This window comes from Danio rerio, chromosome 23 (assembly GCF_049306965.1).
Source record: "Danio rerio strain Tuebingen ecotype United States chromosome 23, GRCz12tu, whole genome shotgun sequence".
Classification (NCBI taxonomy): domain Eukaryota; kingdom Metazoa; phylum Chordata; class Actinopteri; order Cypriniformes; family Danionidae; genus Danio; species Danio rerio.
The window spans coordinates 19,520,419-19,547,311 of NC_133198.1; the positions used below are offsets into that span (position 1 = coordinate 19,520,419).

Genomic DNA, 26,893 nt, shown 5'->3' on the forward strand with positions numbered 1-26,893 from the left:
GACTCGCGCTCGCGAGCAGCGGAGCACCGCTGTGGTGGAGTCCTTGACGGGGACGAGCACCCGGGTAAACACGACAAAACACCGCTGTTTACATGAAGACAAGCTGATTCTCGCTGGAAGGCTGCAACCAGGTAAATGTCAAATGCTTTGCTTTGCAATATGGCGTGCAAAACATGATGCATCTCTGTAGCGAAGGACTCCTTTTGCATTTCCTGCGTGTAGGACACAACAAGGACTGTAACGCGGCAGATACATTGCTTTTATGGTATTTGGATTTACCAGGCAGACCAGTATGATACATTCTCATCTTAAATCGTGTGTATTTGAAGCATGCGTTGAGACACATAGGCGTTCGATGTTTTGGTGCGCGCGCGCACAGCAGATGTTTCTGGCAGCGAACACGCGTCTGCATCTTGCATTTGTTTTGGTTTCCCGCGTTCATTTCATTCCAATCCAACACTAAGTTTCCATAACTTAAAATCTGCTATTCCTTAACTACAAGATATGCTTTAAGTGTCAATTTAGTTTCAGTACGTCCCGTACTCTGTGAGTCGTGACAGGGAAACTGTAGTTGCACGGCCTAGGGTGCAGCATGACCTTGCATCCCTTTAAGGACTTGCATATTGCAGAGAGAATGTGCTCGAAAGTGGATTTGTGAGGATCTAGAAAGATCATCATCTGTAGTCTTTATCACATTTGAGTAAGGGTACAGAATTGGAAACATATTAAAGCAGCAGATTAAACTGTGTCATTACTGTTATCTTTTTACTCTTTCTCTTTCTGTGGTGCTGCAATAATTATCACCCTCTTCCTTGCACAGGATTGCATTTGTTGCATGTAGACTAGCCACTGAACCTCTTTGCCTCTTGGTTGTGTAGTGTCATTATGCTGTCCCGTCTGTCTGTCTCACCACACACACACACACACACACACACACACACACACAGTAGTCAATCACACTTGTGGAGCTTCTCTCTGGTATAGTGACTGAATGGCTGTCTCTATGGAGACCGGATCTACATCCTCTCAGCATGCAAACAAATCTTACAAACCTCACCACGTTGCTTTCAGCCAAATGTGCTGCAGCTACAAAGAGCACACATATTGTATTTCAGTCTGTAGGGTAAATACAGGTGAAGTGCCACACTTAAGCTCAATCATCTGTCAGTATCTGTCAGCAGTTTTGTTGTCTGGCATTTGAAACGCTTGAGCTCTTTAAAGCAGCATGGACTCAGATTGACAATAGTTTCCTATTGTTCAGCATCTGGAAAAATCATTCTAAAAGTGATTTCTACAGTATTGATTCTTTTTGCTGTTGTTCTTATTTATGTTATTCATCAACATTGAACATGATGAAAGCTCTGTATCATTCACAAATATGTGTGATTTATTTTTAGTGTTGTTTTCGTTAGCTAAAATTATTAAGAAAATGCTCACATTAATGTTAAAACTATTTTTCTCAAATAAAATAAAAATATTACAATAAATACTTTAAAGGAAAAATAGAAATTAAATATGTAACTAATTAAATGATGAACAACAGCAATAAATGGAAAGGCATTTATGCTGAATTAGTAAATTTGCTAGCAGAAATAAAAGCAGCACTGAAATAAAAATGACTATTACTGTTATCAGAATATTACATATCATTTTGACTATTATTATTATTCAAACAATTAAAAAGGAGTCATTTTAAACTAACATTGAACTAGAAAATATCAAAACAATTAACTCAAAAATATTAATAAAAACGAAATAAAGTTAAAAAAATTAAATAAAGTATAGCATACAAATATAGAACAATTAAAATAACAGCCTTATTCAATTATGTCTGAATAAATGTAATTAATTTAGAATGAAACGACATTATGTAGCTGTTCAATTCTTGTTTTTCAAATTAAAAGAATAACAATGACAAAAAATCAGGAAGTGTTTCACTTGAATTAATTCTTTTATTTTATTTTCAGCGTAGTCCCTTTATTATTAAACTAAAGCACCCGGTGCCACGCAAACCCAGGAAGAACATGCAAACTCAGCACAGAAATGCCAACTGACTGAGCCGAGGCTTTAACCAGGGACCTTCTTGCTGGCTACCCACTGCGCTACCGCGTCGCCTTACCTGATTTTACTTTTATTAAATACATTCAAATCATGTTCAATCAGAATTTGCTAAAGTTTACAAATAATTACAAAAACTTGTACGTAGCTTGGATTTAAAGCTAAAAGTTTGTAACCAAAAGAATGAAATAGTATTTTCCCATAAAACACACTTCAATACCGTTTTTATTATTTCACCATGCATTTCATACTATTTGTAATTGCTTCTGCTCTGTTCTATTATTGATTGCTGCTTTTTATAGCTCCTATAAAGCTAATTGTATTGATTACTGAAGTAGTTCTTTGTGACATGACATGCTTCTGTGTTGTTTATTCACTTCAGAGCTCATGTTTTACTGCTCTGCCGCATTCATTCATCCACACTGGATGCTTTGAGCTCCATTCAATCCATTGATAGAGTGATCACTTCTCTTCCAGGACCCTCCAGAAGTCTGATAAATGACCTATCTTCATAAAATTCATTTTAGTCTGCTCCCATATAATGAGGCAAGCCATACAGTATGACAGACTTACTCATGTGGGTGGTACTATACAAGAATAGTTAGTTACAAAAAAAATAAATGGTGACTCTTCGTACAGATCTTTTAATGCAAGACTGTTAAAGGTACACTAAACAGTTGAAAACAGAGTTATTAGCTCCCCTTTTAGCTCCCCTTTGAACTTTTTTCTTTAAAAATATTTCCCAAATGATGTTTAACAGAGCAAGGAAATTTTCATAGTTTGTCTGATAATTTTTTTCTTCCGGAGAAAGTCTTATTTGTTTTATTTTGGCTAGAAAAAAAGCAGTTTTAATTTTTTAAAGCATTTTAAGGTCAATATTATTAGCCTCTTTAGGCTATATATTTTTCTATAGTCTACAGAACAATTACCCTAACCTGCCTAGTTAACCTAATTAACCTAGTTACGCCTTTAAATGTCACTTTAAGCTGTATAAACATGTATTGAAAAATATCTAGTCAAATTTTATTTACTGTCATCATGGCACAGATAAAATAAATCAGTTATTAGATATAAGGTATTAAAACTATTGTTTAGAAATGTGTTGAAAATATTTTCATTCCGTTAAACAGAAACTGGGGGTAAAAATAACCACTAATATTTCTAATAATGCTAATAATTCAGGGGGTTTAATCATTTTGACTTCAATGGTATTTTGCAAAACAATATTGATGTTTGAAAGTACCAAAGCAATCTAACAAGACCTCGCCACTTTTAAATATATCTGCAATCATTTTTAGAAACGTCCCTTTCTGCTAAGTGGCTGCAAGCTTTTTCAAGTTGACACTATGGTCAGAAGTTCTTTTCAAATATTGCCTAGTGGAACTTTAACTTACAGTAGGGTTTTGTTTATACACGTCCATTACCACCCATATCAAGAATAATAATTATAAAGAAAACTGCACTGTAAAACCCGATAAGTTAATTCAAACCATTTAGGGAAACTGATTGCAGCAAACAGTTTAAGTTTTGAAACCAAATGGTTTGTGTACTTTAAATCTCTATATATATTGTCATACACACTAATAATATTTGAGTTTACATAAAAAAACATTAAGATTATGAGTAAACATTTTAAGTTCTGTTATCAGATCTGTAGCAGTTTAGTTAATTGAATGAATTAAGTCCTATCAAATATATAGCAACTTAAATGGTTTGAGAAAACTGATTGCCATAAACGGTTCAAGTTGAATGAACTCAAATGAATAAAGTTTGCCATCTAAATTAGTTCGCCACAATTGGTTTCCTCAAACCATTTGATCTATAACCATTATTTTCTATTGCACAATTGATTATAACTGCATGCTGTTGTTTTGTCAACTGCTGTTTTAAATTCTGAAGCTAAAAAGAATCATTCTGATTCCAACTATATAGTTTCTTTGTGCTGTTATAGCTGTGATGTGATCTGTGAAGTGCCTTGTTATTATCACCAGCGATCTAGCAGCTGCAGATTGCTGAATTAAGCGCAGATCATAACGGACTACAAATCTTCCATACATGGACTACAAGTTCCAGTCATGCACCACACACACTCACACCGGTTCCTGATCCTGACTGATTGCAAACACACAGCCGGAGGATTGTCAAACACTGCTTACATGGACTATTGATACAGCGCACACATACACAAACACATCAGGGCTGAGTCTTCTGTAATGTGAACGGGGATGCTGACAACAGAGTACGATCTGGATCTGTAGTCCATGTAACAGCGGATTTTTAGCAATATGTGTTTTTACCAGCGATTTTTCAGGATTAGATCGCTGATGATCATAACACCCCTATTATGTCATATTTGATATTTTTCAGTGTTTAATATTTTGACATATATGTAATTTTGTTCTATTACCATTTGTTACACTTTTTATTTTGATTTATTTTGATTAATTGTGGACTTCAAATTAAGTTTAATCAGATCAGTATTTCTTCAGTATTGTGCAGCCCTGTATGTGGATCAGCATTTTCTGCTGTGATATAGCTTGAATGTGGCCTGCGAGAGAGAAGAAAAGTGCTGGGTTGTTATAATCGCTCATCTGCAGCTTTGGGCACATCTAAGGCACCAGCAGGCAGAGGTCAGTCAGTGCTGATGACAGCAGGTGCATGACACAGCACATTTCTGCATCACACTGAATTAGAAAGCTGCTTATAATACATTGTTTTGATTCTGCCATATGAAAGTTGTTCATAATCTGAGCAAATAACATGTTAGGGTTGTATTTAAGTATGTAAGGCTTCATTCACACATGAATAGTCAAAGTTATAGTCAAAACGTCATTAGGAATTGTTATGCAATTAATCATCTCAATATACAGTAACAGTAAGATGATGACAGATAGACTGCTAGAGAGATTGAGGTTTCGTGTAAAGTTGAATCAGGACATGCAGGACAGATCCCGCAGCTGCGCTCTACATTATGACTCGCACTGCGTCAGAGGGAGAGAACAGCACACTGTCCCGGTACTGACTCAGCTCTTGTGCATTTTCTGCCCCTCCAAACAAGGTCTCCGTTTCTGTGCTATTCTAAAGCTTGAGTGTGAAACTGTAGTGGTTGATAAATAAATCTTGCTTTTCTGTTCATGGACAAATCTGAAAATATTAGTTCTCAATTTGGGAGATAGTTTCATGATGTTCTCACCCTTTAAATAAATCAATTATTTTATTTGAGTTTTAGATATTGTAGCACTTCAACTAAATGCTACTTCAGAACAGTTTTTGTTTTAGGTCATTTGCCACATAGTGGTGTAATTAGTTTTAGTATTGCTTAATAACAACAATACTGTTCTGTCTTGTTCATTTTTGAAGTGCTTTCGCTTTTTATGCTTATTAACCTTTAGTCATTTTAAACCCTGATTAATTAACAATTACAAGGTATCATGGCCTGCTGTGTTTATTATTCATTTTGTACTCTTCTCTGGGGTCCGCTTACGATCTTAGCAAGATTTTAACATCAAAAGCATCATAGTTTACATGGAATTGGTTATTTTATATTCAGTTTTGATCTCGGAATAGTTGTGGTGGATTCTCGACTTGGAAGTAAACACCTACTAATGTAAACTTCTGAATGCATGTTTCACCAACAAAATGTTTTGAGAATGGTTTTGTTTATCCGCTTGTTAAGTTGACGTTTGAAGTTGGCGTAAAGTATGAAATACTGTTTCCAGGTCCAAGCTGCCTCTCATTTAAATTGGGAAAACATTAGTTTATGACCACTTTTTAGTCATATCACAATAAAGTGAATTTTATGTAAAATCATGTGTACATAACAGCTGCATCACACTCAAAAATACTTTACCAATTTATTAAAACAGTCACTTTCTGGCCATTTGTTATTAGACTTTAAAAAAAGCTCTAAAGAAAAATGAATATTTAAAAACTAATTTGAATAAATCTTAGAGTAAGTTAATATCTTTTCGGTTTCTTTTTTTAACTAACACTCACTGCCTTTTGGCAGCAAGAATCTACTATACAGATTATTGAGCTAATTATTGACTACAAAATTAAATTGCAAATCAAGTCACAATCGCAATATCTGTCAATAAAATTGCAATTTGTTATTTTCCCCCAAATCGCACAACCCTAGCACTTGGACCCGGAGGCCGGTTTCGCATGATATCCCACTTAACAAGCAGATAGTCAAATGACCTCAAAAAGTCAAGGCATGTCTGAGTTTATGATCCCTTTAATCCTCGGAGTTCATCAGTATCATGATAACAATGGAATAGTCTCTTGTATTATTTTTCTCTTCAAATTCTGAAACAACTGTTTATATACAATGTGTGATGTGTCCTTGACTGTCCAAAGCACTTAAAAATTAAATACATGATTGGCTGTCAGCTCCTACTGTACACTTATATATATATAACATTTTATTGCCAATTATGGTTCCATCATGAAGAATCTTCCTTGGAAATGTTTTATTCTAGACAAGGTTATTTACAAAGAAAAATAGTTCTTATGGTAAAATTGTTTTTCACACAGTAAAAATGGTTCTTTTCACTGAAATAAAGTGACTTCTAAAGTGTAAAAGGTTCAGCCCAGGCTCATTGGAAACCACTATCAAAGTACAAAGTGAGCAACCGAGGAAACTGACAAAGTTGTCATTTTGAATTGTACACACCTACTGTACATATACATTTGTAATTATGTTCATATATAGCTGCATACTTCTACATACTTCATAAATATTAAAAGCAATCTGTACATACTTTCATCTATTGTTAATCTCTGTTCATAGCTAATACAACCTGAATATAATGTTCATAGTACATTCATCTGTAAATATTACACATACTTTTTCTATATTTGTACTTTATAACTAATACCTATATCCTGCACTTGCTGCTATTGCACTCCTGGTTAGACCAAAATTACATTACGTTGCCTTGTACTTACAGTATACGTGTGTAATGACAATAAAGTCGAATCTAATCTAATGTCCATTTGGAGATAGATAGGTCAGGTAAATGTATTCGATTAAAAATCATAGACACAATAAGTGTATTTGTGGTATTTATTTGCTGAAAATAGTGATTTATTTGTTGATAATATGGCCCTGCAATTAATTTTAGCATGAAAAGAAACAAAAGTTGTTGGTGTCATCCTGCCTGTAGTGTTTATTTCACCTAGAAACTGCAGTCAAATGTACATTAAGTACATTTTTGCAGATTCAGAAACATTTAGGCTGAGGCACGTATTTGGAATCAGTCTTAAACTGGGATTAAAAGTACTGTTTAGAATGACAATAATAACATGGAGAGTCAGTGCAGTTTTGAAAGATCTTCTCATCGAGTTGCATATTGTGGGTTGCATATTGCCTCTAACACTTAGCTGTGCCAGTTCCTTTTTAATTATTTAGCTCATTAATCCCTCTTCCTCTCATCATGTGTCTCAGGGTCCCCACTACTGCAGAAAACACTGCTTTTGCCCTTCCCTTTCTCCTTTGCTCATTTGCCTGTATCTTTCAAATTTAATAGCTGCATGAGGAAAATGAAAATGCTTTAGGCAGATCTTAATTTCAGTGAGCAGTCTGACTGTGAAAGTTAGCGCTCTGTTATGTCTGTTGTCTGGCTTCACACCAGCGCAGACTCAGAGATCAGCTAGTCCGTGTCAGCACAATGTTAGATATATTACAGCTCCGCAAGCAGTGCTGCATCCAGCTCTGCTGAGTGTGGAGAGGTCAGACAGATTAGAGCAAATGGACAACTTTTAGGCTTGATTGGCCTCACTTAATAAAAATGAGAGTATGTGCAAACATTTAGAGGTTGCCATAACAGGAAAGTTCACCAAAACAAAGTATTATTCGTAAGTTTTTTATGGATTCCTTTATTTCCAGCGTGTAGAAAGTAATTCAGGTTAGAATCAACATGGAGTGTCTGTAAATGATGATATCATTTTTATTTTTGGTTAAAACTTTGAAAGTTTTGTTTTATTGTTGTTGTTTAGAAAGCTGTTATTGACAAAAAATCGTTGCAAATAGCTTATCCTTTGGTCAATTGTACTAATGCTAATGTACAGCATACAATGTAAATACAAAACAACAATTTCACAAACAAAATAACAAAATTAATTCATTTTAAAGCCAAACACTTGTGTATAATTGATCAGAAAAATACACTGGTTAAAAATAATTAGATATATTTAAAATATAAATATATGGTGTAATTTGTTATAGTAAATATGATTTTTGTAACACATTTTAGCATTGTTTCACAATAATAAACTCTTAATTTGTTGCTAATTAATAGTTATGATATAAATATTCGTTCAGATTTGGGATGTTGAATAAGATCATATAGAACAGAGGTTCCAAAGTAGGGCCAAAATAGGTAACCTTTAGTTTGGCTCACCATCCCATCAGAAAAGAGAGGGAGAATGTTGGGAAGTTGGTTGGGTCGAACCCCTTTGACAGAGATCATTATTTTAAATTTAATGTTACTTTTAGGTTCTTTGTTTAACTGAATGTTGTTTCAATTAAATGTTGTAAATACTTTTAAAATGGAAATACAGTCAGTTGACAGATAGAGGGCAATGCACAAAACATCGGCAAGCAAATGAAGCTAAAGGCAGAAGCAGCTCGACTATATTTAGCATTGAACTCTAAGGTGTTATAAATGGGATTGTTTATGTTTTTACTTTAATAGGGTTATTATAAAACGGTAAAAATGATACTGCATCAATAATGAATATGTTTTAAAGCAACATTTTTAGGTTGTTTTTAAATATGAGCAAATAAATTAAAAATTAGGGCGAAGCTGTGGTGCAGTAGGTAGTGCTGTCACCTCACAGCAAGAAGGTCACTGGTTCAAGTCTCGGCTCAGTTGGCGTTTCTGTGTGGAGTTTGCATGTTCTCCCTGTGTTCGCGTGGGTTTCCTCCGGGTGCTCCGGTTTCCTCCACAGTCCAAAGACATGCAGTACAGGTGAATTGGGTAGGCTAAAGACAGTAGGCTAAACTGTCTGTAGTGTATGAGTGTGTGTGTGAATGTGTGTGGATGTTTTCCAGAGATGGGTTGTGGCTGCAAGGGCATCTGCTGTGTAAAAATTTGCTGGATAAGTTGGCAGTTCATTCTGCTGTGGCGACCCCAGATTAATAAAGGGACTAAGCCGACAAGAAAATGAATAAATGAAATTAGAAATTACCCATGGCAAATTTAATGTAATACGGTTTGGTATATTTCACTTGGCCCACAGCCCTCAATCAAGATGGGTTTTTGGCCCTTTGAAAGAAAAAGTTTGGGCATCCCTGATATAGAATATGTACTTACTTACCAAGTACAAATAAACAGCCAATATCCTAATAATAGGCAGGCAATAAGCCTCAGGTAATAGTCAATGTTATGAAAACAATTAATTTAAATCAGAGTATCCGCGGAGTCTTAAAAAGTCTTAAAATGGAAAATGAAAAAAAAAGTAAATTTTAGACATTAAAAAGTCTTCAGTCCACAGAAATATTGTCTTTTAAGTCTTAATTTTGATTTGTTTATGTAAAGCTACTCAATCCATTCAACATATATCCAATTACCAACAATACATCTCATTAAAACTTTCAGCAAAACTCTATTTATAAATGATACTATAACAGTTTGTTGTGCAGACATTTAGTTTAAGTTTTTATTTTTAAAGTGTTTTTTAAGTTGGTATGTATACAACTAGGGTCTGCTTGTTTTGACACATTATTTTAAATATGTGGCTAAGAAAGAGCTAATAAGAATTTTTTGATGGGGAAAGTTAAAACAAATTCTGCTGGACCATTTAAAAAATCCTTAGCATTAAGCCCTAAATCTACATTTTTTTCTTGATGGTCTTAAAAAGATCTTAAAAAGTCTTAAATTTGACTGGGTGAAACCTGCAGAAACTATCTAATACTACTACTACTATCTAATGATCTTTTTGAGTGTGAAACTGAAAACATATTTTTGACTTAGACTTTTATTTTATGTATTTACACCATTACAACAATAAAACAGAAAATTGCCTGTGTTTGTGTGTTTTGTTCAGTCTGGCTGCAGCTGAGCATTTCCTGCTGTGTTGACAGAGAGGAAGAGGAAGAAGACAGATCCAGCTGAAGAAGGAGAAGGAGCGTAGACGACTGCTGACTCCATGTCTTCGCCTTCAAATAAAAGATCTGGTTCTGGATCACGCAAGTAAGTGTTTTGTCTCTCAGTTAATCATCTCTCTAACAGACATTCTTTCAGACTTGCAGCTGTGTTGGTGCTTTGCTGTAATATCTAACCCTTAATATCTACTGCTGTTTAACTTTTAATCACATTTTTTATCTGCTGCAGTTTAATGACCTTTCGAGCTTCAGATGCTTAAATAAACCTCTGTCTCTTTCACTTCCGCTGCTATCATTAACACATCAGCTGTTTAACTGTTTCCATTTCTTTCTTCTTCTATTTGCTGTCAGGTTTTGTTCACCCACAACTTACAGGTTGTATAAAACTGCCAGTTCAAAAGATTTACTTGCACATCTGAATAGGATCGAAAGCACAAATGTACGCTAAAGTCTCATTCATAATTAATAAAATAAAGTACAGATAATGTAACAGTGAAAAATATGGAATATAAAAATTGTTTTATTAAAAATTGTTTAATAAGATAAATAAAATATAATATAAATAAAATATATAAAAAATATAAAGAAATAAAAAAACTGAATTTGTCGGAAAATAAAATATATTTAGTAGGGACTCTTAAGGATATAATTTATCAATAATTAAAACTAAAAAATTGGCTTTATTGCAAAGGTCAATAAAAATGTTCATAAATAAATTATTAGTCAATAAAACCATTAATTTGACCAGGTAATAATTTGTAATTTTGCAGATGTCTTTACTCTCGCTTTTTGATTTTGATAAGGGCACCTAGGTTACCCCTTTTTCAGATTTAATATAAGTGTTTTGCGTCTCCAGAACGTGTCTGTAAAGCTCAAAACACTCATCAGATTTTTCATTATACCTTTTACAAGATTCTATTTTATACATTTTTGCACTAGGGGGCTGTTTTGTCGTACTGCGCCTTTAAGGCTAGTCCTCCCCGCCTACCATTTCTACGTGCCTTTCTGCATGCCTCTCCTCCCTCGCCTACGTCAGACAACAGACAGACTTAAAGGAAGAAGGTCTCACGTAGCGTTTGTGAGAAATACCACAGTAAGAACTTTATCAATGAGTATTTGTAGTGCAGTTACATCATTGAGTCACACACACATTGTCGATACAAAATTCACGTACGCACACACACACATACCCTCACAGACAGACGCGTTTAGCTTTGCACTCTTTTTGCATGCATGCGTTATACAGGTTAATCTCCACTGCTGTATGGATATCTGTTATGTTAATGTAGAAAATAAACCTAATTTATTGTCCACAAACCGGGATTGAAGCGTCTTCTTTTATAATTGTTCTGACACACGGCTGTGCTGATGAAGTAAAGCTGAAGTGAATCGCTGTAATTCATTACACACATGCTCTGTTTTAAAACATTTTAAACATGTAAAACTTACACTTGATCACATTTGATGATGATTGATGATCCTAGGAAACTGAACAGACCTTTTATTCCAGGTTGCTTTGCGCACATCTGGTCTTGTTTATATGATTATACACATGACTACTGAGACATGTTAATAAGCGCAGCTGTCAATCAATTAGGTGGGCAGGGGGACCACACTCCTACGTCAAGTTGCGGTCGGTCTGAAAACCGCTCCAATTGGTCCACCGTTTTTATGTTGGTAAATTGAAAAAAAACAAGGACTGTGTGTGTTTATATCACCCCAATATGATGGTCTGTACACTAGATCTACACATATGTCTGTCCAAACAGCTTGAAAAGTAGATTTTTTACCATAGATGCCCTTAAATATTAATCACAGAAGAAAAAGTATGTTTTATGTAAAAACTTTAATACCGACTGGCTTTCATTAACTATATCATGTCATAGGAATTTGGGTCAATATCTTAATTGGAAATAAATAAATAAAAAAACACTCATTTAACTTAATTTACAACAAAAAGTCATTTTATAATTTAAATAATGATATGTTCATGTAAGTTACATCTAAATACAAAAAAAAAAAAAAGTACTTTTTAACCACTTTTCCACTATCGGGCTGAATGGTTTCTTTGCTTAATTGTTCCATTCCGTGACAAACTGGGCCAGTCAGCAAGGATGCAGTTGTATTTTCCACTGTGGTGTTGAAAATGGAGCTCTCTGGAATGCAATACAAATGCTTCAGTCATTGCCTTGTTAACAGAAGTGTAATGAAAATAACTGGCAGACAGGCAAGAGAGTGACGATGTCGGCATGGCTTTCTTACCGTGCCTAGAATTCTGTGTAAAAAAAAGTCTTGTATCAGGCTCATGTGGAAATAGAACTGGAACTTTTAGGATAGTTATGATTCGTTAAAATCGTGGAAAAACTTAATTTGTGCACATTTCTGGTTGAAGCCACACCCACTGTTCTGTCCGAGTACAGAAAATAAACAAAGGTTGTCATTGCTAGAGATGTAGCAGTGGTGTCCGTGGGAGTTTTTGGTGGTAATGCAGTAGAGCCCAGCTCTGTGCCTCTGTCTCATCTCTCTCCTCAGATTCAACCTGCTGAAGGCCCTGCAGCCTAAGCACCGCTTGCAACAAATGCTGTCATCTCCCACTGCGTCCCCCGTGTGAGACTCTGATTCAGTTCCCTACAGTAGGGCATGACTGTAGTCGACCACACTGCTACACTGGACATCCACACCAGCCCATTAGCCGCTACCACTGATGCCCATGTTGAGGACCAGAGAGGGCAGATCTGTAGTGATGGATCGTTATTAAACAATTTATTCATTTAAAACAAATCTTGTATGTCATTCAGAAATCTTTAATGTAATTCAGGAAAGAGTCATCTCAGAAACCTATACGTTTAATAACTTCTTATAGGTTTTGTACAGAAAATAGAAATGATCAGTTCATCTTTATAATCTTCAGGTTATGAGTTGTTAGTTTCTCACCTGACGGCTCCATATATGCTGGAGCTGTGCAGTCTGAGGTGGAAACAGAAAAGACAAGTTCACCTCCTATGATGATTAGTTCAGGAATTGGTTAAAAATTCAAGATCTTCTTTACAAATAGGTACAAAGTTAATTTATTATTATTTAACTCTTACAGCTACTTGAAACAGTTTAGGTCATACATTGTAGCTTTATTTCTGTTCATTAATTTCTGTCAAGATGCTTCTCTTTCATTATTTCAAATTGTAGCAAGAGTTTGTTGTGGTATGAGTTTGTCAATGTTTTCAACTTTTTCCGGATGACAGAGATGAACTAATCATTCCTCAGTTGTTGATTTTAATATGCCAGCATTTGTGTGTATTGGTGAATTATTTACTAGAGAATTAACCAGAATTAACTGTTCATCTCTATAGATCTGATACCCCTGATCTCTGGTCTTTCACAGAGTCTCAGAGGAAGCGTGAATGAATCGGTTCACATCTGGGAATCTTTTCCATTATAAGCCATTTTGGCTTTGACTGAATTGATTCTTAACGTGATTCAGTCATGATTCTAAAGTGTGTGGCAATGCAATGCATATTTTGAGTTCACCACATTACCCAACTCTGCTTTAATTAGTATATGTATACCTGAACACATGATGGACACACTGGCTGCTTTTCTCTTTCTCCCCTTTTCCTTGCTATCAGTATTGATAGCAGATTCCTCTTTGTTTTGTTTTTCCCCTCTCACTCTTTCTTCAAGCACGTTTTGTTTATTTTGGCTGTTTACTTTGATTATCTCTGCTTTGTTCTCTCACCTTAACCATGACCTTGGCTTGCTTTCATGGTTAGGTAGTTCAGCAAAACTCTTATAGCCCACCAACGGTGGTTCTGGTGGACAGCAGTTTACTGTAGATGATTTGTCATTCCAAGACATTTTTACTTGGATCAGTGAAATCTTATTTTTATTATCATTTTTATTAGTGTGTATTTCTGGTGTCTTGATTATTAAAAGTTTGAATTCACTTTATTTTAGAATTTCTATTTTTTAACTGTCAAATTATTAGTTTTAATTATTGACTTTAAACTTATTTCAGTTAGTTTTTTTTCTTTTACTTCATTTTTTCACCTATATATATATATATATATATATATATATATATATATAATTTTTTTATATCAAAATTGTTTTTTTTTTGCAGTTTTATTTCAGTAACAATTGTTTTATGTTTTTGTTTTTCATTAAACACTGATCTGCATCTTATATTTTGTACTCAGGGTTTATTTCTACAGATTTTAATTTAATTATTTTTTAACTACCAATTTAAAGTATAATTCTTTTGTTTGCATATTGCTTTGATAAGACTGTAAAATCTCTGCTGCAACTATCATTTCTAGGTGGTTGACAGTAGGATTATTTTCAGTGGTCAACGCTTAAACTTAAAATTACCCAAAATTTAATTTTCCCCAAAAAAGAATGTTTCTGGAAGATTAAATAGTCATTATTCTAAGCTTCCCCATGCTCCGGGTATTGTGTAAGTTTATGAACTGGGTAGGCTATGTGAGGTCAGCATATGGCATGAAACAGCATGTTCAGAATGTTTTGGAAAACTATATTCTCTTTCACTTAAATAAAAGATACATTTATTTAAAAATAAAGGAGATTTTGTAACTCTGTCAAGTCATAGTACAGTATTGTCAGAATGTCTCCTATTTTATTAGGGTGGCAAAGTGATCTGATCCCACCAAACCCTGGGCTGTAGTGATTTTTGGAAAACATCAATAATTAAAAGAAGCTTATATGATCATTCTCCCTGTCCTCTCCTCACCTCTGATTTGATTAATCAATCAGTCAGTCTGTCAATTAGAATCTGTCAGTTTTCATTTAGATCATAAATAGGCTTTAGATAAATCCAGGGGAGTTCTTTAAAAGGGCTTAATGTATTATTGTCAGTGTGTGAACAGTAATAAAACTGGAAAAAACCCAACCAACTTTTTAGGTTGTCTGTAAAAATCTTTTTAGTCTGAAAAATCAAAAGACTGTTATGTGTATACATGCTCCTTTGAGCCTCTTTTTGGTTGATTTAAGGAACAAATTATTCAAACAATATTCAAGATACTGCCAAAGCTGTTCCATAACATATCATTCTATCATCCAAAATAATGAATCTATAGTCTTGTATAGCCAGTTTTACATGGCTTTAGTTCACAGTACTGTATGTGTTCACGAATAAGTTGCAGGCTTCAATTCACATAAAATCCACCAGTGCCGCTGAAAACAAAGCATAACAGAATCACACTGTAATAATACCACACTGTAAACCCCAAAAAGTTAAGGTAACTCAAATCATTTGAGGAAACCGATTGCAACAAACCATTTAATTTCAAAAACTAATCCTGAGTTCTGTGAACTTAATCCATTTGAGTAAATGAAGCAATTTGAGCACAGTAAAACCCAATAAATGAAGAGAACTCAAACCAACTGTGTACTGTAAGACCCAATAAGTTAAGGCAACTCAAACCCTTTGAGGAAACTGACTGCTACAAATCATTTGAGTTAAACTAATCTAGGAGTACTGTGAACTTACTCCATTTAAGTTAAAGTAATGAGGTATTTAATGAACTCATAACCTTCAACACTGAGTTCAAAACTCTTTTCAAATGTGTAGAATTAACTTTCAGTCAATATTGAGTTAACTACACTTATTTTATTTGATAAAGTTGACTATTGGATTTTGCAGTGCAAACCCTTCCCTCCCCCCTTTAAATGACATTTCTTCATTTCTAATCAAAGAAATGCCTTCAGGGCAGGTCTATGCAGGTCTTGTTTCTGTCCTGTGAGACAGCGGTTCAAACAAATATGATATGATTCTATCTGTAAAATTCAGCTCCTCATTCCCAAAAACATTCTGCATCAGAGGTGCTGATGGTGATTCCAGTGGTCAGTAATATTCCACAATGTAAAGTGGAAATTGGCATTCAAATTCTCTTTTATTTTAATTTCCAAAAATTATTTCAATGGGATGCAAGTCATGCTAAAGAGAAAAAAAATCAAATCTGCATGTGAAAATTTAATGAAACCTTATTTTTAGGGGGGAGATAGCTATAAATAGAGCATAATGCATGGATGCACAACCCCTGCTTCTACCCAAATCCATCCAATATTGATAAGTACCGTCTATTCAAAGAAACATTCATTTAAATATATATATACAATACAGGTCAAGATGAACTTTAGGTGTGTGCCAATTTGTGTAACGATGCCTTCTTGTTTGTGGGTCAGTTTTGACTATTGCAGGTTTATAGAGCTAGACTACACACCCATGGAGTCAGGCATTATGGTCTCTATGAGACAGAGCAGAGGATTTCTGACACCAAAGTCCCCGGAACGCCACTGTCGGTCAGCCCTCCATCATCCCTCTCTTTTTCATCACTTCTGTCTCTTTTGACTATCTCCTTTCATTTCTTTACTTCTCTTTGTTATCTGTGTCAGCATGGATTAAAACCACAGCACGATTTCCCTATAAAATCGAATGTTTTGATTTTATTGAGGGTTTAAAGTTTGAATTGCGTTTGTGTATCGTGGTGAAATGTGGATATTTGATCTCATGAGATGGCACTGCTGTTAGTTTCTGCTTCTTCAGCTGCCAGTTTATCATAACTGAGTCATGACACATATTTATCATGATCTCACACATAATACAAGTGATTGTGTTACTTTGCACTTTCTTGCCATTTTTAGTGTTTGTGTCACATTTAAATCTAAAAAAGGTTTTGTGTCCCCCTTTTTGACCAGTTGACAATGTATAGAGGCATGTTAGTCTTTTTTTGTACAGTTGGTGTGCATGTTTGTTTTTGTCTTTCATGTATTATTACGTTTGTGTTTGTTCATGTAAGTGTTTGTCTGTCTATTCTGTTTGTACTGCATCCTGTGTAGGGCTGCACGATTAATCAAAGTCGATTTCATGCACATCTTGTCAGTAAAGCCAGTTCTGTAATCAGCTGTAAATCTGTCTCAGCTACTTCCCGATGGAGCAGTGTTTACTACACAGAGCCATAGTTCACTGACAAGCTACGCCTAAATAATGTGGACCATTTAATTGGCATGAATCTGAAATCGAAGATGATTATTCCATGATTTGACAAACTGCAGCATTTGCAGTTTCCACACCCTCTGGCCTACAGAGATTTAATACTAATTACAGAGCCGTGCTTCCCTTACAAGATGTGCATGACAATCACTGCTTTTTCTAAATTATACTCGATTTCATTTCGATGTATCATGCAGCCCTAATCCTGTGTCCTACTAAGTGGCTTTGAAGGTGACGCTGTGAAATTGTGATTTTTGTTATGGAACAGACGGAGTCCAGCACCTGTCAGTAACCGTGATCCCTATGGAAATGCCTCTCTCAGCAGCAGTAGCAATTCAGGGTCATGCAAGGGCAGTGATGGAAGCCCAACCCATAGGTGAGACACAACTTGTCTAGTGATGTCACTTTTTTATGCATCTATTTAAATATTATGTTTTTTTCTTCTATATACCAATTTTTTGTCTATGTCAGGCGTCACATAAAATACACCTCCTGCAATGATAACCATGGCATTCGACCTCCTCCTCCTGAGCAATACCTCACCCCACTGCAACAGAAAGAGGTGTGCATCAGGCACCTGAGAGCACGGCTTAAAGAGACCATCGAAAGACTGCAGGACAGGTGAGGCATCCATCGAAATCACCGTAAGGGTCCATGCAGGATTTAATTAGTCTGATGAAATTGGTTTTAGATTTTTTAACAGCTAAAGCAAGTAGCGGTTAATTAAAGGGGCTACTTTATTTCTATGCAAATGTTCACTTGGTTTATTTTCATGTCCATGTAAAAAAATGTAAAAACAGATTTGCCTATTAAATTGCTTCACAGTGAATACTACCATTAAACTGCAGTCTCGTTTATTTCTCTCATCAGCACAGGCTATTTATTACGTCTAAACTGTTTATTTAATGGCAGCCTCCATTTGTCTAATGGCAAGGATCACATAAGCATAAATGTATTTTCAAAGCTTCTGTGTGTAATGCTCCAAAGAGAGATATTGTTGAACATTCCTATTCATCAAACAATCCAGCCATTGTTTGGCTGGATAATGATTTGCTCATTGCAAGTCTGGGCAAACATCTGTTTAGCCGTATTGGTTCAGCATTAAAATAGCATTAAATGGTGTCAGTGGTAAACATTAAATGATGTTCAGTGAAGAAACTTTCACCATGCTTTCCAAACAAACACTGACAGCTTGTTATATGTGTTAAGGGGCTGTCCCACTGGAGGAATGTTTTCATTATTCCTACTGGTGGAATACCCACTTTTTGTTATGTTCACACTGCAAGAACTGGGATATATGTGTTTAAAACACTGACACTATTACAAGACATACAGCTAATGTTAGGGGCATTAACCTGCCTTTGTTTTTGCAGTTGTTTTCTTTTTTCATCCTCAATCACATGTAGAACTATATGTTTCAATTGTAATTTTTTTCCTCCATTTTAATATTTTAGTTTGTTAAATTATACTTCAAGATTTCATAATTAGGGAGAGGGGAGTTTGAGCTCAGGTAGGTCTTGAGAACTCCACTGCTTGTGAACGTGTTAGGAATAGCTGAGAGATATAGCAGGCTAAGAGTTTGTCCTATGATGCCACTTTGGATTAGTCAATTTACTTATAATGAATGAAATCGGGGAACCCAGGGAAAACCCTCATGAGCACTGGGAGAACATGCAAACTCCGCACAGAAACTCTAACTGGCCCAGTGGAGTTCTTAATGTTAGGCAACAGTGCTAACCAATGGGCTGCTGTGCTACCCAATCAGGGGAACGGCGAGAAGTAGGAGTGAAAGGGGAAATTCTTCAGTGAAAAAACTCTGGTTATTTATGGTGAGTTAGTATTCATCTGATTGGCGCAATATGTGAAGCTGATGCGGGACTAGCCGTGGTCAATCATAAGCATGTGATCCTCTCGAAATTAGTTCATAAATAAACTGATATTCTCAATGCCAAAAAAACAAAGAGCACTGTCCTTCCTTCAGTTGTTCATTTTTTGTTCATCCTCCAGTTTGTCATTTTGAATGCTCTGCTTGATGTAGCTGTCTGCTGGCATACATCACTTCTGAATTCCTGGGATAGGACAAAAAATGTTTAAATCTTTTTTTCCTTGCTTGCTTTTCTCTTTTGACACCTGTTTTTCTGTCCTTTACTTCCTCCTTCCTTAGGGACTCTGAGATCGATGAGTTGCGTACTCAGCTGACTCGTATGCAAGAGGACTGGATTGAAGAGGAATGCCACCGTGTGGAGGCCCAGCTGGCTCTGAAGGAGGCCCGCAGGGAGATTCACCAGCTTAAAGAAGTTGTTGATGTTGTCAAATCCAGTCTGGGAGATACTGACACAGGGGTGCAGAAGGGCTTCCAAGATATAAACCTACAGAACCACAAACTGGAGTCTTTATTGCAAAGCATGGAGTTGGCTCAGATCGGCACTACCAAAACAGGAGAAGCCCTAGCAGGTGGAGGATTGGTGGGGGCAGGGCTGGAGGTCAGCGAGGGCCTGGCGGGGTCTTCCGAAGGCTCCCCAGCTCGCTCGCTTACCCGCAGCTCTACCTACACCAAGTTGAGTGATCAAGGTGGCCCGGAACGTGAGAGTAACGAAAACGGGTGTGACATTCCATGTTTGTCAGGCGAGGGCACGCAAGACAGCGGGTTTGTTTGCTGTGGAGAGAGTGGGAGAGGAGCCAGCAAGGCAGATTTGCTCCTGGAGGCTGCATTTCTGTCTCAAGAGACAGCCTCGCTGCTCAATGCGTACTCCCGCCTGCCGCATTCCTCCACCTATGAAGGACTGTGCAGCAGTGAGCCGAGAGTTGTGCCACTCCGCTGCAGTAGTATCGGGGCGGGGGCCAGTGTTAGTTTAAGCCATCCCTGTCTGTCACATCATCACTTATATCTTCACCACCTTCGTGAGCAAGGCATTCAAACTGAATATGACCATGCCCCAGCTTCTGCTCCTGCCCATGGTCCTAGTACATCATTTAACTCTGATCTAGACACTATTGCCGAGCGCACGTTCCGCTCTCAGGCCTGCAGTCCAACCTCCACATGGATGTCTGATGAAGGAGATGATCTGGAGTCAGCAGCCACAGAATCAGCTATTACAGCAACAGTTGCTACAACTTCTGTTGTTGCAGACTTTTCCACCAAGTCCGCACCAGTAGCAATGGGGAATTGGATGCCAACTGCATCTGATTCCAAAGGAGCTGCAACTTTTCCATTGATGCCTATTGATTCCCCTGACAAGGAGACTAGTTTTTCAGAGCCCCTTACAGACTTGCCAATCAGCACAACAGCTTTGACCACAGAGACCATTGGATCACCAGTAACCAACTCAACTGTTCAACCACAACCTATAACAGACCCTTTGCCAAACCCTGGCACATCCCCTTGCTCTATGCAGCCTTTGGTGGGGACAGAGGAGGACTCCCTTCCTCAGACCACTCAGCCTCACAGTGTATTAACAGAGACTGTGGTTCCAGGGGATAATGTGATAAATATAGGCGCAGATGATGAAGATGAGGGGGATGAAGGTGCAACGAACACAGATTCCAAATCATCTGGCTGTGGTTTACCAGTCAAGAACTACTGGAGTCGGCACTTCCTAGTGGATTTGCTTGCAGTGGTCGTGCCAGTGGTTCCCACCGTGGCATGGTTCTGTCGGGGTCCACATCGTGATGGTCAGCCAATTTACCATATTGGTTCTCTTTTGCGTGGTTGCTGCACCGTGGCCCTCCATTCACTTCGTCGAGGAGGTGGCCTTCGCCACTACCCTGCAGGAGGAGGTGGTCCAGGGGGAATGAATATATGAGACATTCTCTTTCTTGCAAAGCCCTAAAACCAGTGACATCACTGTTCCTCTGTCAGATGTGCTATTAGAGTCTGGGTAAAACATGCAAAATATTGTTTGAAGCAGGGATTGTGTCTGAGCACAGGCCCTTAAAGATGTAGTTCTCTTTGGTCTATGTTCAAGAGGAGCTAAGAATAAGAAAGGAGAAACATTAGCATGTATTTACACCAAGATTAAGGCTCCATGTGAGCTTTCACCTTTCTTCACATTTGTTCACTTAAGAGGTGAGATTAAGAGTTCTCAGTGATGGATGTGATGTGGATGGTTGCACTGATATTGCTGAATGAGTGACACTCAAACATCCCCTTTAACATGATTGCATTACCCTTATTTTGAGTGACGAGACGCAATAAGTGATAGGATGAATCTGTCTATTTGAGTGTCCGTCCCAACTTCACGTGGAGGATGTGTGTGCTGAGTGTGTATTGGTTTATCTGAGAGAGTGTTTGTGTTATTTGTGTAATGTACAGTGCAGCCAAAGTATCTGGATTACTAATGGCCATCATTGTTGTTGCTGTGAGTGCAGTAGTTAGCTGTCCCATTATTCATGCCTGTGTGGCACAGAGCAGCCATCATTTCCCCTTAAGGAGCCGGGCAAGCGCCTGCAGAGCTATTTATATGCTTTGAATATACCACTAGTGTCCTAGATAAGTGCTGTCACAAAATGAAACGTAGTCCATCTGGAGTCTTTTAGAAGATGTACTCATTATTTTAGGCTCAGTTCATTGGCAATATTTGATGGTTTTGAAATGCTGTACAAGTTGAATGCTGAAATATGTATCTAAAGTATATATTATAATAGGATAGTACTAACATTATGAAGGATTCAGCATTTATACAATGATCAGGGTTGAATGACTTTTATAGGGTAATCATAGAAGCTTTTTCACCAGAAAATAATTCGATTTTGTTTCACTGTGTGACCATTAAATATTGTCACGTTAGCCAAATGTTTTTGGATAAAGGCTAAGCTTTAATACGGTCACGTTCACTACACTGGGTTAGATAATTACAAATTACAAGAAGTATAATTACAAACTATAATTGTGTAATTACCCACTTATAATTTTACCTGTTATTATCTATACATAATGTCAAATCTGACCTTAATTTAGCTTTACTCCATGCTAAACAAATCATTGGTATGCTAAAATTCTAATTAACTATTTTATTTTTGAAATGTAGTATATAGTTCACAATATGTGAAGAGTTCAAATGCAAAACCCTCTAAGTGTTATCTGAAATTTTCCTCTAAAATGAGTATTTTTCATGCATTTGTCCTATTCGATTGGCCACACACTTTAAATTATTCATCCTTATGTTGGGTCCAATTTGCACCCTGCAGCGATTGAGAAAGTAAATTTACTTTACAGTCCCAACTCTTGATCAGTCCAGCCGATTTGAATGTTATCACTTGATTGAATGAGCATTAACAGTAGTTATCAGCTGATAGATATGGGCCAGTAGGGGCCTTCTGCGACTACTGGTAGGCTTAGAAGGCTGTTATTATCCACCCGCATGGTTAATCAGCTATAGATCGCATACAGCTGTGGCCTGAAGTTAACAAGAGTTATTTATATTATTTTTTACATGTCCCATTAGTTGTATTAACTTCTACCCCTACATCAACCATCACAGTAATGTAAAAACAGATCTGGATCTGGAGTCTTCTCTGGTAGTATAGCTGATTAACCACAAGAATTATTTATATTATTTATTAATTCCCTTATTAATTGTATTGTATTACCGTCTACCCCCTACCCCAACCGTCACAGTAATGTAAAGATCTGGATCTGGAGTCTTCTCTGTTAGTATAACTGATTGACCATGTGGATGGATGATAACAGCCCTCTTGCGCCTACCAGCAGGCACAGAAAGCCCTCACCGGCCATATCTATCAGCTGATAACCACTGTTATTGGCCATTCAATCAAATAATAACATTCAAAGCCGGTGATTAGTTTGCTATTGGGATTTTTGCAATAGTCAATGGCCATGGTGAATTTTCACAAATTGGTGGATGTGTTCTTTTATAATGATAACATGGCAGCCATGACCATGTCACAAAAGAGTATCGACATCTATGAAGACATCTCTGCCAGTAATTTTCTCATTTCCCCTTTGCTAAAAAAAAAAAATAGAAGAACCAGCTTTCAACCTGCTCCATATTAGTTTTTCTTTGAAAGTGAAGTTTCATACACATAATTACTGAGCATGTACGTTTAAATATTATTAATTCAAAGATCTTTTGAAACTGTCTGTCTGTGATTACCCACTTTTATTACCATTTAAAAATCCTCTACATCTGGCTTAGCCCAAATATTTGAAGTTTAACAATTTTAGTTTCCAGCTTTTTCCAATCATTTGGCCAAGACTGTATGTCCCCCGAGATGTTCATGTTGACCTTTTATTTGACTGACACTTGGTAATGGATGACATTTACTGTCAATTGCACTATAATTCACTTTATAAGCAATTACTTGAAGTATATTTGATTGTGTGATTCTGTCTGTCCAAAGGCCAGTGCATACATGTGCATTTGTGGTTCAGGGTTATTTCAAAGAACCATTAATCAAAGTTTGCATTCAATTGTTGAAAACAATGTACCAGATAATCAGCCAGGCGAACACCAACTGTCGTTATTTGTGTCTCACATATTGTCTTATCTTCTGTTCCTCCAAAACCATGAATAGCCGCTGCCTTTCAGTCTACCTCCTCCCTCTGATGTTGTGTACAGTACATGTAGTGCAATATTCGTTGTAAAGTTCTCTTTGAAATAATTTGCTGCTTTCTGTAGTGCCGATTTTGTGGCGTCTGCAGGGTGTTTGATATTTATTCTTTGAACTGCTGACAATCTTAAGTTGTGCTTCATGTGGTGGCAAGCGTGCACAGATGTGTTTGTTTTGTAGTTTAGTCCCTGCACCTTTCACCTCCATTCCAACTTAGCACTTATAAAAGAACCTCACAGTTGTTAATAAGACTGTATGTATTTGTTTTGTTTTTTTAATATCGACTTGTGTTTGTTGAACTATGAATGTGATTATGAGAGGTTAAATGAGATTGTTTCTCCAGGTATAGTAGGCTCCCCCCAAACTGCTATCGTCTGTTTTGTCAAAGATATGTACAGAATAACTATTACATTAGTTATTCGGCCAGGTAAATGTTTTACGTTGATATAAAGCTTTGTATAACTGACCTGTAAGGCCTTGATAAGGTTTTCTGGAATTTTTGAAGCCATATTACGAGCAGAGATGTGTATGTTGGCCCTATATGCTGGTAAATTTGAGTAATAATATTTCTGTTATGTTACATGTTTGTTTTATGGAAATGTAAACAGCGTTCAGCACTCTTAGGAGAGAGAGAGAGGAGCTGTGTGTGATTTAATGTGAAAATCCATGACTCTATAAATGAATTGTCTGTCTGCATTTTGGTGGTAACTAATAAGAATGAAATATAGTTTGTTTTTAAGTTTGAGATACTCCATTATAGGGAACGTTTACCTCAAAATCCATATTGACTTGTTGTTTACTCTCCCTCATGTGGTTCTAAACCATTTGGAGACTTTTTTTCTGTTAAATGAAAAAGAAGATATTTTGAAGAATGTTGGAAACTGATAGCATTTGACACTAGGAAAAATATACTATAGTAGTCAATGGTTACTTTTTTTCCATGCTCAAATAACTTTTGGTGATTGTTCAAACTACTTATTTTAAATGAGTTTCAACAACCTAATTCTTAAGGTTTTTGGGATAACTCAACTTTTTTATGTTCAATCCACTTCAATTTGTAATAATGATTGTTAACTCGACGAAGGAAGGAACTGCGTGAAACTTTTCTGCATTTTTTCCAGCGCAATATTCTTCAAAATGTTTTGTTTTGTGTTCATCAGAAGACAACCTGCATCAGTTTTAAACTTGATTCCTGGAGGGCCACAGTTTTGCAGTTTTGCTCCTATCCTAATCAAACACAGCTGATCTAACTAATCAAGGTGTTCAAGTCTACTTGAGAAAGTCACTTAAGCAGGTGTGAGTTAGAGGAGGTTGGAGCTAAACTGTGCAGAGCCGCGGCGCTTCAGGAATTGAGTTTAAGATCATTGCCTTTAGAGGTTCATAATAAGTTGATGGTGAATCAACTGTGACTATTTCAGTTTTGGGTGAACTATCCCTTTAAGAATTCTAATAAGTCAGTGCACAGAGAATCTGTTCATTTTCATTTGTTTATTTTGTTTTAAAATTGTGGCTAATAGTGACAGCTTGGCACAACTGGCACGACCTTTTGTTTAGAATGTGGTTTTGTAACCTTAAAATATCTTCAGCTTTTAGGTCAGACATCCTGTCATTACTCAATCACCCTCATGTTGATTCAGACCAAATAAGACTTTTTGTTCCTCGTCTGAACATGAAGATAATCAAATGTGAATTCTAATCAAATCTTCAGATTTCCGCCCCTCTACTGACAGTTCATGTTCGCACAAAACCTCTAAATGCTTCAAAGCATTTACAAAGAGATCAACGAATAAATCAATGTGGATCAAGTGGTTTAATCCAAGTCCTCAGAAGAGAGACTGATTCAATTTAGAGGTTTAATCCCATGTAAACACTGAACAGAGAACCATACTTGCTTGATTGCATTGCCGCTAGTCACGCAATGAGTCTCATACAGTACATCAAGCAAGCATGATTGAGCCTCTGTGTCTGAATGTGAGTATGTTTGATGAACCATGCTTGGTTACACTTGATATTAAATGGCCTTAACTACTGTGTACTTGCATTATAAAATAAATAAAATGTACTTACTGTCTTCATTATGTATTAGTTGATGTGGGATATGGGTCGAGATAGGGACAGGTTTGGTGGTATAGGTAGGTTTAAGAGTGAGTTAAGGTGTAAGAGAGATGGTTAACAGTGTAATTTAAAATGTAATTACATCCAGGTGTTTAATTAATCAAAAGAACGAATATGTTTTACAAAATAACAAATTGTAACAAATTATTAATTTTCATGCAAGTACACATTAGTTAAGGCCATATAACCCTTGTGTAATGTTCAAATTTACTACCCTTTTGTTATGTTATTTTTGCATAAATCTGTTAATTAACCTCAGTTCTGATCAAAAATACTAAATTGTTTTGAAAATTACTGGATTTTAACCCCTTGATTACTAAATTCATAAATGATGTCACTTATTTGGTGAAAAAACACACAAAATGACACATTTTCAATATAAAAAGTAATTGTGGGTTGGGTTTTTTAAACCTTTTCATTACAGTAACAACATTGGCTTTGATGCATTGTTAGATTTTCATTTTTTCTCTCTAATTTACTGTTGGTTGTTGCTGTTTTTTGGTCGTGACTGTTATTGCCCCATTGACTTCCATTATAACCACATTTAATGGAGTAAATAAAAACAAAGACTGTATTTAGGCACCATGTAGTTCTAAGAGCTGAGATGCATATTTAGATTTTCTCAGACACTTCAAGGTAAGTGTGTAATGGTCAGTCTTACATACACACATTTAATTTGCTGTTATTCCATATAAAATCCAGAAACTAAGCTTTTTCGCACAGGTCTATCTAAAGGGTTAATGGTGCCAACTGATGATCAACAGCAAAAATGACCAATTTTACATCTTCCCAACAGGGAAAACCACCTACAATCAAAAATGCCTGATTATATGGTGTCATGGCTTGCAATAAAAAAATAAAAAAAACAATGTGGTTATATTGGAAGTGAATGGAGCAAAAACAGCCACCAACAGTAAATTAGGGAGAAAAAAAAGAAAACTATTCAAAAACAATGCATCAAAGGCAATGTTGTTTCACATGGCTAAGAAAAAAAGAAAAAGTTCAGTTTCTTTACAATGTAAAGATGTCATTTT

The 26,893-nt window shown here is 36.3% G+C and overlaps 1 protein-coding gene across 9 annotated transcripts; it reads left to right on the forward strand.

Moving 5' to 3' along the window:
• snphb (syntaphilin b) lies at window positions 1–26,696 on the forward strand. Of its 9 annotated transcripts, none has more exons than XM_021473599.3 (7): window positions 1–131; window positions 10,111–10,256; window positions 12,701–12,775; window positions 16,367–16,483; window positions 17,443–17,550; window positions 17,646–17,795; window positions 19,339–26,696. In XM_021473599.3, the coding sequence occupies exons 2-7, from the start codon at window positions 10,213–10,215 to the stop codon at window positions 20,975–20,977; spliced, it is 2,133 nt and encodes a 710-aa protein (XP_021329274.1). In that variant the 5' UTR covers window positions 1–131; window positions 10,111–10,212; the 3' UTR covers window positions 20,978–26,696. The 9 variants fall into 9 exon arrangements, with proteins under 9 accessions (XP_021329274.1, XP_021329275.1, XP_021329277.1 ...); XM_021473600.3 differs by having other exon boundaries at window positions 10,148–10,256; XM_021473602.3 differs by lacking the exon at window positions 16,367–16,483.
• Window positions 26,697–26,893: the final 197 nt, after the last annotated feature.